The 11,662-nt window shown below is 52.6% G+C and overlaps 5 protein-coding genes across 5 annotated transcripts; 2 read left to right on the top strand and 3 right to left on the bottom strand.

Annotated features, from left to right (window-relative positions):
* Positions 1 to 65: 65 nt before the first annotated feature.
* Positions 66 to 1,778, top strand: DLD1 (D-lactate dehydrogenase [cytochrome] 1, mitochondrial; the record flags this gene model as incomplete). The annotated part of the gene is made up of 1 exon (XM_076685193.1): positions 66 to 1,778. One exon carries the CDS (start codon positions 66 to 68, stop codon positions 1,776 to 1,778), a length of 1,713 nt encoding a protein of 570 aa, XP_076540588.1.
* A 1,623-nt stretch (positions 1,779 to 3,401) lies between these two features.
* Positions 3,402 to 4,703, top strand: TAF8 (Taf8p; the record flags this gene model as incomplete). Its single annotated transcript, XM_076685192.1, has 1 exon — positions 3,402 to 4,703. The coding sequence occupies one exon, from the start codon at positions 3,402 to 3,404 to the stop codon at positions 4,701 to 4,703; it is 1,302 nt and encodes a 433-aa protein (XP_076540587.1).
* A 275-nt stretch (positions 4,704 to 4,978) lies between these two features.
* Positions 4,979 to 6,194, bottom strand: SEC62 (Sec63 complex subunit SEC62; the record flags this gene model as incomplete). The annotated part of the gene is made up of 2 exons (XM_076685191.1): positions 4,979 to 6,000; positions 6,050 to 6,194. 2 exons carry the CDS (start codon positions 6,192 to 6,194, stop codon positions 4,979 to 4,981), a joined length of 1,167 nt encoding a protein of 388 aa, XP_076540586.1.
* Positions 6,195 to 7,311: 1,117 nt separating this feature from the next.
* Positions 7,312 to 8,595, bottom strand: ANP1 (ANP1/MMN9/VAN1 family protein; the record flags this gene model as incomplete). The annotated part of the gene is made up of 2 exons (XM_076685190.1): positions 7,312 to 8,503; positions 8,558 to 8,595. 2 exons carry the CDS (start codon positions 8,593 to 8,595, stop codon positions 7,312 to 7,314), a joined length of 1,230 nt encoding a protein of 409 aa, XP_076540585.1.
* Positions 8,596 to 9,739: 1,144 nt separating this feature from the next.
* Positions 9,740 to 11,644, bottom strand: PRM15 (phosphoribomutase PRM15; the record flags this gene model as incomplete). Its single annotated transcript, XM_076685189.1, has 3 exons — positions 9,740 to 11,403; positions 11,465 to 11,543; positions 11,585 to 11,644. The coding sequence occupies 3 exons, from the start codon at positions 11,642 to 11,644 to the stop codon at positions 9,740 to 9,742; spliced, it is 1,803 nt and encodes a 600-aa protein (XP_076540584.1).
* Positions 11,645 to 11,662: the final 18 nt, after the last annotated feature.

The following is an 11,662-nucleotide window of genomic DNA, read 5'->3' as shown; positions in this document are numbered from 1 at the left end:
AAAGTGCGGAACAGCCCTAGCACATATCTCCTTCAGTTTGATCAACTCAGTTGAAGTGGGAAAAAATGGCAATGAGATTTGGGGCAGTCCGAAGCGTTGCTCGGGGAGCTGTCCGAGCTAACAGGCAGAAGGTTCTTACCGGTAAGAGAAGGCTATATAGTACCAATAGCGGTCCTAATAATAGCCAAACCCCGAAGACAGGGATTTCCACAGCCGTAGCTGGAGCTACGCTCGCCGTCGCTAGTGGGCTGTCGTTCTACGTCGGCAAGCTGCTCAACGATGGGCCAGAGTGCGAAAAAGGCAGCAAGCCCTCCGTGAACCGCAACCTCGAGGCGGCGAAGTACGCTACCCGTGAAGAATTCTCGCGACATGTCCTTCCAAAGCTTGAGAAAATCCTCTCTGAAGACCAGCTTTCGACAGACGAGGAAGTTAGGCACCTTCACGGCTCTTCAGAGTACGCCTCGGAGGGCTACAAGGGGCTGCCTTATGCTGTAGTCTTTCCAAACACCACCGAGGAAGTCTCTGAAATTGCCAAAATCTGCCATGCCCACCGCGTGCCCATGATCCCGTACTCGGGCGGGACCAGTCTGGAGGGCCACTTCTCGGCGCCCCACGGAGGAGTGTGCATTAGCTTCACCAACATGGACAAGGTGCTGGCTGTGCGGCCAGACGACCTGGACTGCACTGTCCAGCCGGGCGTTGGCTGGATGGACCTCAACAAACATCTTGAGGAAGGGGATAGCGGCCTGTTCTTCGCCGTGGACCCGGGCCCAACCGCGAAAATTGGCGGTATGATCGCGACCTCCTGCTCAGGCACGAATTGCGTGCGGTACGGCCCCATGCGAAACCATATCATCAACTTGACTGTCGTCCTTGCTGATGGCACGATCATCAAGACGCGGCAGCGGCCACGCAAGACATCCGCGGGATACAACCTCAACCACCTGTTCTGCGGGTCTGAAGGCACGCTGGGGTTCATCACTGAGGCCACTGTCAAGCTTGAGCCGGTGCCGCAGGAGACCTCGGTGGCTGTGTGCTCCTTCCCGACCGTCCACGAGGCGACTAGCGCTGCGACCGACATCATCCGGTCCGGCATTCCCGTGCATGCAGTGGAATTGATGGACGAGGTCCAGATGTTTGCCATCAACAAGGCTGGCTACACCGAGCGCAAGTGGGATGAGAACCCTACTCTGTTCTTCAAGTTCTCCGGCCACCACAAGTCGGTCGCGGAGCAAATTGAGGTCGCCAAGGCAATTGCCCAGAAGCACGATAGCATTGCGTTTGACTTTGCCAAGAGCGAAGCCGAGAAGCACCAATTGTGGTCTGCCCGGAAGGAGGTGCTGTGGAGCATGATGGCCCTGGCGCCAAAAGACGGTCGGGTTTATTCGACGGATGTTGCAGTGCCTATGTCTCGGCTCGCTGATCTAGTGCTCGAGACGCAGAAGGAGATCCGCAAGGCTGGCCTGTTTGGTAGTACGCTGGGCCACATTGGCGATGGTAACTACCATTCTTCCATTGCCTACTCCCCTGACCAGTACGACGCTGTCAAGAAGCTTGTCAAGAAGACTGTTGAGATTGGCCTTAAAATGGAGGGCACCTGCACCGGTGAGCACGGTGTGGGCGCTGGAAAGTTGGACATGCTCGTGGACGAGGTTGGTTCGGATACTGTATCAGTGATGCGAACGATCAGGCTCGCCTTGGACCCGCATGAGCTCATGAATCCGGGCAAGGTATTCAGTACTGATTCCATTCGAAACGGCATTCAGAGGGGTAGATAAGCCAATTGCTCCACATTGCTATGTATATGCTATGCATAATAAGAATAGAGACAACATCTGCAAATATCGTACGAATGGAGGCCAATAGAAATTTCGCATGGGTACTCCTGGGCTTTGAAATTCGGCGTCGGCTTGAAATGAGGTTCTTCCTGCACGTCTGCTCCGCAGATATATGCATGACACGCCGATCGACTAGCCGAATTTGGTCGTATCAATGGTACAGCCAGAGCTCCATCTTGATCCAAAGTGTCCATTGTAAAACCCTAAAACGGAATGACTATGGTAGAATGGACAGAGTGAGTTCTGGTCGTTTGACCAGGTTCAATGGATTGAAAGGATTATAAATACCTCCGTTGAAGAGGGTCTTTTTCTCTATTAATTCATCAGAACAATCTACAATGCCAGCTTCTACTTCTACTTCCACCACTGCTTCCATTGCTACTAACGGTTCTATGGGCGCCACAACAACCAAGAAGGACATGCCAGGTATGGTTCACTTGCTCCGTTCTGCTCCACCCGGTACTAACATATGTATCCAGGCTACCAGGGCCACGCCTGTATCATCTCCTAATTTGACTTTATAGCCAATGGGAAATTCTTATATTCGTTTCTATCTTTTTTCTTATAATAAACTACCATTTTTCACAGTTCGTAGCCAGCCATTAGCGGTAGACACTAGCTCATTAACTTAACTTAAGGTATTACAATCGTGCATCCTTCCAGTATTCATCAATCCGTCTAACACTTCGCTGCTCCTAATAGTCGGGGGCCAGCCCCCGAACCCCCGTAGCTCCGCTTCGCGGAGATTTTGTAGCAATCATTGACCTCAAGCGCAGTCCCTGAGGGTTCTTTTGGGGATGGGTTCTCTACCGCTTCAATTGAGTGCGGCCAGCCCAGTTCCGCTTTGTGAAGGTCATGTCTTGCTTACAGTACGTACGTACTCTGGAATTCGTTCGATTATGGTATTGCCGTTGTTTTGTGTACCGTAGTGTACATTCAGGGTGGACAGACCACAATGAGCATAGATGCGAATCAATGAAATTATAGCTCAACCCCTTCTGAAGCAAGGCTATTATTTAATACATAATAGACTTCTGATCTACGTTGATCTTGTACTTTTGTCTATAGAGATTGTTGAACAACTCTACTTTGAGCCACTGTAACCTACAGAACGCATTTTACAAGTTTTACCACCTTCCAACACGTAAAGCATATGTAGAAATCAATATCAATCAATGATTTACCACAAACAAGTTGATTCATTGCTACTACCAATTTTGGATTCCAGTAATTAAGCTAACGAATATGATATCAAAGAGTACTGTAGTACCAGTACCTCGAGCAATACGAGGCCTATAGTGGTGGCAGACTTCAAAGTGATAAGGCAGCTACATCGGAGCTCCGACTGGCGAGCTCCCGCAACCAAATCTTCACCAAACCACCAAGGCGACACGAGAGAACGGTCGAAGTGAAGCGAAGGGCAGCGGGTTGATGGAATAATTGAAGGAAGGAGTTAAAATGACCGAATCGGAGGAGGTCAAGGACGCGTCGCCGCCACTGAGCAGGCGCACAAGAGCGCTACTGAATCGACCACTAGAGAGGACCGAGTCCCACATGGACACGATGCAAATCATTTTCCGGCGTTCAATTGCGGCGATACTGGGATCGCTGGGCTTCCGCACTGATGCCGACACCTACGAATACATATCTATTCTGGCCGAGGCGTTCCTCGTGGACACAGCCACGGACCTGCATAAGATAACCAGGGTCCAGAGAAGAGCGCTGCCTGCGCTGACCGACGTTGCGCTGCTGCTGAAAGAAGACCATATCCAGCTCCACGACCTGGAGAGGCATATTGGACTCAAGTCCCGGTTCACAGACGCGCTGGACAACCTGCGGTTCAACCCCGAGGAGGAGCCGGTGCCGGAAGGAGCGCAGGTGTTCTTCCACGAGGTGAGCACGACCAAGCGACTGATGCCCCCGACTAAGCATCTGGATGCCGTCCCCTCATGGATGCCCGAGTTCCCGCCGGACCATACGTTCATGGCGACACCGCAGTACGCCAGCCGCATCACAGACCCGCGCCAGTTGAGGGAGAAAGTTGTCGAGGAAGGGCGGCTCGCTGAGGCGGCTCTGCGGCGGCTAACGGGCATTGTAAAAGTCGACGAGGCTCTGGCCGAGGACGAGGATGAAGAAATGCGTAACGCCGAGGACGACGAGCTTGTAGAGGTTGAGTTTGACGACTACGAGGACGCCAATGGCCAGGGCGGGTCGCGGATGCCGTCTGAGTCGGAGGCGCCGGGGACTCGGGGCCATTCTGACGCCGAACTCGAGTCTAGCGAGAGCGAGGATGAAATGAAGCTCGAAAAGTTCACAACGCCTACGTTCAGGCCAATTGAAACCGTTGACGCGGCCAACGGAGGAGGCGGTTCTGCGCCGCTATCGCCTCACACAGTCAAACCGTTTGAGCCCGATAGCCATGAACCCAAGCCGAAGTCCAAGCCACGGCTGTCGCTAAAACTAACGCTTAACAAGAAGGAGCCCAAAATCACTGTAATTACTAAGACGGAGGAGGAGAAGCCAGCTGCGGACGCGAGGACTACGACGACTATGACCACTGCTGAGCGGAACAAGTACGATCCGTTTGGAATCAAGACGACGAGCAAGCGGTTCGACGTTGCCGCATACGCCAAGAAACAGATAGAAATCAGGGCGAAGCGCGAGATCAAGAAGCAGCGGCTCAACGAGGAGCGCCAGGAGGCGGTGGCCAATGCGCAGCCGCGGGAAGCAGCCACGAGCCAGCAGATGGTCGACCGCGAGTACAACGCGGCGTTTGCCAGTATCCAGCGCAAAAAGGGCCAGCCGGACTCGAAGGTGCTCGACACGGGTGTTATTAACTGGGACAAGGTCAGGTATGTTTTGTGACCCTGGGCCTCGGTATAGATGTGCTATTTATTATTATATTTAATGTCTACTTACTAAAACCACTTGGTAGCGTAGCTAGTTGCTAATTGGTTAATGTTCAATATTTGTTACAACCGTGTGAAAGAAAAAGCCGAGAAGGGTAGATTCTTCATTCATTCCGCTGCTGCCAATTGACTTGTGGGGGCCAGCCCCCAAAACCCCGTCGCTCCACTTCGTGGAGAAATTCATGGAAAGGTAGTTAATTAATGTGCTAGCTCAAATAAATATACAGCCTGTTACTCCTCAGTGTCGTCTTCAAGTGTGACAACTCGCTTGACTGGCTTGCTTTCGCTGGTGGCCGCGTCTGACCCGCTAGTAGTAGTGGTCTCAGCCTCCTGGACTGGCTGGGCACTGGAGTTGGCCTTCTGGGCGCTCATTTCCATCACTTTTCGTCGCATCTCCTGCATCTGTTCCTGCATCTTCTTCATCTCCTCGCCAAAGAGCCGTTGCTGCAGCGCCTGGGCCTCCTGCTGGTTCTTTGGCGCTTTTTCCGGGTCAGCCATAATCTCCTTCTTCCGCTTCTCTACGGCCGCCATGACCTCGCCGAGCTTCTGGTTGAGCAGGGCCTGCGCCTGCGCTTGCTGCTGCTGCTGTTGCTTCTGCGGGCCCTCAGCACCAGCGCCATTGCCGTTCATCTCGTGCGGAGACAGACCCAGATTCCGCTTCTTGCCTTTCTTCTTGGGCTTGTTGGCATTGGGCAGGTACGACTTGCCGTGCCACCCGTAGAGCGGAATGAAACTGTCGACAAACCCAACGTCCTCAAACAGGTTCGGGAAGAGCCAGAATCCAGGCTTGAGCACGACGTACGTGATGCAGAACACAATGAGCCGCACAAGGGCAATGCCAAAGAACGCAGCCAGCAACCCAACCAGGCCCATCGACAAGTACCACACACCAACCCGGATCTTGACCGGCCACAGCGGGAACAAAACAATGCCAAAAATGGCCACCAATGCCAGGGCACCGTACACGTAGGTAATGGGTCGGACTGGCTCGTAGAACCACGAGTAGTACATGTCGTCGCCAAACTCTTGCTGCTGAATGACGCGGATACATGGCACGCCCTGGACGGGCTTCAGGCCCTTGAGCTTGGCCTCCTCGGTCTCCCACTTGGCCACTCGGAACGCTAGCTGGTTCAATGGCAGCAGGCGGAACGCCTCAAGAGCTTCATTACGCGAATTGATCGGAGGTAGCTGTGGGTTCTTTTGCTGCTTCTTCTTGTATTCTTCGGATTCAAGTGCCCTAACTGCTCGTTTTACTAAAAGCCGGTTAATTCTGTCCAATGCTACGCCAAAAAAAACACTTACCTCGGAAGAAGTCCTGTCTCTTAGCGTTGATGATACCCTGTCTCTGTTTGAGTTCTGGGTTGTGCCGCAGGAAGTTTGCAATCGCCAGAGCCCGCTTGTCGACTTTGGACAGATCTGGAGGAGCCACCGATACGTTCGACGACATTTTTTTTTATTCTTCTTGCTGTCTAGAGTTGACAGATCACGTCGGTGTTCGGGGATGGTGATGTGTCCACGCTGTTCGCGCTCGACGGCCGGGTAAATATCGGCCCCAAAAGAGGCAACTCAGGGGTATTCTCCACACTCTTTGGTATTAAATTGCCGTAAATACCCCATATTGATTACTTTTGCAGATTGTAGACGGCTAGTATCGGTATGAATATGTTGTGCCGATAATTAGACTTTTGCGGAGTGCCTGGTCAGCATGGACTATGAAGAATATACTGCAGTGTGATGCAACCAACATGGAGTCTTTCAATGAATCACGTTATTACCCGGTATTCACTTAGCATAGCTAGCTCTGCACACTCTGTCCATGGAATATTAACATATGGCCATTTGGAATACTATTTCACTGGTATTATTCGGCAATCTGTTTGAATGAATCCACAAAACAAATGGATAGACGAGTGTTTTATCCGTTCGTGTGCGACACTGTGCAGATATATGCTATGAGTACGGCCAAGGGTGTATGAGTTGTTAACGAAGTAATATTTCATGGCCCGTGGACGAACCAAATTCAATTGATTGAACGATACTAGAATGAACAGAATAATGAGCGCTCAGGTTGAAAGGGGTAACACAGTGTTGTTTTTTTCCTTAAGAGAATCAAATCCGATTGGTTGAATGCTTTCGTAATACCCAATTGGATAGACCGTGATTAAATTGAGCGGGATAATGCTATGTCCTTCCCTTGGAAGCATGAAATTCAGTTGATTCAATGACTTCTCGATCTTGAATAGTGAGTGATCACATTGAATGGCACACAGCCATGTTTTCCTTGGAACAAACAACTGATTAAATGATTCTCGAATACCCTATTGGATAGGGTGTGACCTTATGTGCCATTATTCAATTACAGTAAGCAATGGATCCCCGATGGTTTGAGGTATGATGAAGTACTCTTTCCACGCGGGCAAGCAACTACTGAAGTTGACCGGGGAGAACTGTGGCTTCGAATAACCAATAAAACGCCTTCCACGGATGACCTGCGAAAAACAATTGATATGCTAAAGCTAAAAATACGTGCTTTGGACGGGGGTATGTGTTAGTACAGTCTATGTTTATGACGGGACAAAGCTGACGGTCTCGAGATTCTCATTAGCTGCGATTTCGTCAACCTGTTTACGCCTCTCCTCCAACTCCATCTCCCTCATCTTCTTCAAATCGTCTTCGCTCGGCTCGTACTTGTGCCACACCGTGTAGTGGACAAGCCCCGACACCGAAAAGCCCATCTTGCGGCACATCTTGCCAAACGCTTCGGTCTCGGCGTGGTTCTCGAATGCAAATGCCGGAAAGTTGGCGCCCTGCCTAAACGTGCGAGCCCTGGCAAGGATGGAAACGCCGCCAACGCCATCAAGATCAATCATTAAGTCCGGATCACCGTCCTTCTCCCGGAAGTACGCCAGATGCGGCCGCCACGTCGGGTACTCGGCGTAGCCCTCGACAATGACCTCGTCCTCATCCAGCGTCTTGGCCAGCTCGAGCGCCGCCGGACTCTCCTGCCACGAGTTGAGATCGTACGGCTGCTCGCCTCCGAGCCACTCAGGCAGCGGACGCCACACATTAGGCACGATAACGTCCTTATCGTGCTTCATGAGGTCTTCAATGATAGTGGCCGGAGCCGTTTCAATGTCGGCGTCCCGCCAGTACACCCACGAGTGATACGGCTTCAACGCCGCCGTGAGAAGCCAGTTGCGAGCCTTGCCCATGAGCTTGCGCCGCACGCCCTGTACTTTAACACCGTGTCGGTCGTCGAACCCTTGGCCAATGATCTGGCCAAAATCCTTCTCAAAGATCTCTATGTGGTTGAACCGATACTGTGAAAACACCCGCTCCTCTCCTTCCGTCGTGCCAACCCGCTGGATCTCGTGCAGATGCGCCTTGAGCAGCTCCAGCGTGTTGTCCGTCGAATCCGACACCATAAAGGCAATGTCGATAAGCCGATGCGGGTACGTCAGGTTGCGCAGGTGATCGAACATGAGCGGAATATTTGGTGCGGCGTCCTTCAGCGGGATAAGCATCAGCAGCTGGTCCTCCTTGGCCGACCCGTCGCTGTTGCCCCGATAGCTCCCGAGATCGTAGTAGCTCACCGTCTCGGCGATCGCCTTCTCCTGGGCGGCCTGGCTCCGATACAGCTCCGGAGAGTCTACAATACGCAGCACGATCAGTATGAATATGATCGCTAGGACCACGTTCCGGGCTATCTTGCCCCGGGGTGCCCGTGACCGGGTGCTCCTCGGCTTGAACTCGTACCTATCTCTCGAGTTAGTCTGTAACTACTTCTCAACAAATCCACACGATACTCACTTCGGAAGCTCCTCTTTGGCCCGGTACGATATGCTCATGTCGCCTTTGGGGGGAGAAGTGACTTGTTATATTTCAGAATGATGGAGACGCAATCCGGTGGGTTTTGCGGCGCGCCTTTGCACCGCCGAAATATTTCATCATCACCAAAATAAGCCCCAGCCGCACCGCTTCCCCTGTTTCATGCTGGCCGTTGCACGCGAACTCTATTCTGCCGTAGTACACTGTGCTACATCGTAGCAGTATTTGTTCTAGTGGCTGTGTCCACAATGACCACAGAGTCCTGGCAAAGCTGAGATAGCCAAATATAACCCAAGAGTGGCTGTGTATGTGCGATTTCTGCAGGGAATCTGCCATCTTGCAGCAGGTCAAAGACTTGCTGCAGTAGGCATCTGCACCAGCGTTTGCTCGCCCTTGGTGGGTCCGCAGGAACCCGCTCTTCCCTGCACCATACCATTCACCGTGTAGCCAATTCAATTGTGCTACAGATCTATAATAAGTACCTATTATAAGTGCCAGACAAAACTCGGCCGTGGGTTCCCATTTGTCCAGCGTCTTTTAAAGCACTAAGAAGTCGCAGGGACTTAAAGGTACCTTGATCTGCTCAATGATTTAAAAAATCCGGGCATGATTTCAATATCTGCTTAGCATTCGCTCCTTCAATCGCTGCACACGATTCGTAGGAAACATACAGAACTAGTTTACCAAATGCAACGTGCGCAATTTTGAATGGTTAACATCTGTTCTCAGGCCTATTGCAAAGCCAAAGAGTGTCATTCAAAATATCATGTACCGGCAAATTAGGAAAGTGAATGTCGCATTCACCAGGAGAATGGGAAGGCTGGACTTCAAATGTTAGACATTTCTAACGGATTCACCGAAAACCTACATAATACTATGGCTTGGGCATGTACGAATACATAGCTATATACAAGTTATTCACCATTACAGGAACTCCTACTGGGGGCTCCGCTTCTCGAGGATCGTATCAAGTAATTCACCAGATCTGTGCGTTACCACGGGGGTTCGGGGGAAGCAGTTACTAGTCGCCAGTTCGAAGCTATTGAAACTGCGCAATTGAGATTTTCAAACGAATTAATAGAAAAGTCTATCATTGTACAATTCAATATAAACTGTTAATGCAATGCGGAATAATAGATCAAGAGCAAGTCCGCGGAGAAACGATCAAACTTGTTCGACGAGGCCAGTAACATCTGGACGGAACCATTGCTCCTTGAGCACCTGCCAGACATTTACAGCGAGTTCCTGGGCCCGCTCTGCCGAGGATGCGTGTCCCTCGATGTACACCTTAAGCTTGGGCTCGGTGCCGCTGCCTCGCGCAGTGAACCGCACTCCCTCGCCAGAGTCGGGAGTGCTGAGCTTAACGGTGATCATCTGCACCAAAGGTGACACGGGCAGAGTTGGAGCGTGGTCCGGCGTGCTGGAGTCGTACCCAGTCGTCAGATCGCGCCAGTACTCGACCTTGTATGGCCCAATCATGCCGGGGTAGACGCCATTGGCTCCGGGCGACGCGCGCGAGTCGTGACTCTTCCCGAGCGACCGGATGTAGGCAAACACCTGGTCGGTCACGGCCGGGCTCGCCGTGACGTAGTACGAATTGTACTCTGCAAAGTAACCTACAGTGCGGTAGAGCAACTGCATCTTCTCAACGGCATCGGTGCCTTGCATGGCCCACATGCCGGCCATCTGCATGAACACAAACGCCGCACTGATGCCGTCTTTATCGTGCACAGTCGAGAACATGTATCCCAGCGCCTCTTCATAGCCAAACGGCACGTCGTAGCCTTGGGCCTCGAGGTCAATGGCGCGATTCCCGATCCACTTGAACCCGGTGAGGGTTTCGTCACACCGAAAACCCATCCGTGCGGCGACGTGGGCGTTGAACTCGGACGAGACGGTCGAGTTGACAATCGCCAACCGGCTGACGCCGCGCTGCTTCTCACTGTACTGCTTGGTCACAAAGTCGGCAAACAGAGACCCGAGTTGGTTTCCCGTCAGCTGGACCCACTTGGATCGCTTGACGGCGGCGACAAACCGGTCGGCATCCGGATCGTTCGCCAGGATGAGCTTGATTCCCTGGGAATCAGCCAGCTCCATGGCCAGGTCGAGCGCTCCTTTCTCCTCCGGATTCGGGAACTTGACGGTGACGAAGTCTGGGTCCGGATCTGCCTGCTGAGGAACCACGACCATCGAGTCCTCGAGCCCCAGAAGACCGGCAGCCCGCCGCATCGCCGGGAGACCCACGCCGTGCATTGGCGTGTATACGAACCGGAACCCGGGCGTCTTCTTCCCGTCGGTGAAGTTGAGCTCCCGCAGCAGCTTGGCAAAGTACTGTACCGTAACCGACGCCGTAATGTTACGCTCGACCAGTGGCGAGTTGAGCAAGCCCAGATCCCACGACCACGGCTCCAAGTTGGCGTCAATTGATGCGGCAATTTTGCTATCGTGCGGCGGGATGATCTGGCACCCGTTCGCCCAGTACACTTTGTACCCGTTATCAATCGCCGGATTGTGGCTCGCCGTGACCATTACCCCAGACGAGGCTTTGAGGGTGTCCACGGCAAAAGGCACCATCGGCGTGTGTACCTGGCCCAGGGCGTAGACCTTGAACCCCAATTGCACGAAAGCCAGGGCGGCCAACTCGGCAAAGTGCCTGGAGTGGTGGCGGTGGTCATGTCCAATGACAACCCCACGCTCTGCGCCATTCTGTATGGTCTTCTCTACGTACTTGGCCAGCCCCTGCGATGCCTGGAGCACCGTGACAGCATTCATCCGGCTAAATCCTGCCTCCATTCGCGACCGGAGGCCGGCTGTGCCAAACTCGATTCCTGACAAACTCGGGTTAGCGCGACAAACACTTTTAGCGGTGTGTGCGGTACTCTGACTTACGAGAGCCTAGTCGCTTCTCGAGCTCTGCGAGGTCTCTGGCCGCCCAAAGCGTGGAAATCTCCTTCCGCGTCTCGGTGTTCTACATTGTTAGCTCTCCATGAAAATCTTGGGTATACTCACCTGGTCAACCCTCAGCCATTCCTCGACCAATTGGCCTATTCGGTCTTCGCTTAGTCCCATCTTTATCTTCTCTTACCT

The sequence above is a fragment of the Trichomonascus vanleenenianus genome, assembly GCF_965637985.1.
Source record: "Trichomonascus vanleenenianus strain CLIB 3782 genome assembly, contig: TRVA0_022S, whole genome shotgun sequence".
NCBI classification, from domain to species: domain Eukaryota; kingdom Fungi; phylum Ascomycota; class Dipodascomycetes; order Dipodascales; family Trichomonascaceae; genus Blastobotrys; species Blastobotrys vanleenenianus.
The sequence above is the reverse complement of the archived record's forward strand: the minus strand, read 5'-3'. Positions and strand labels throughout refer to the sequence as shown.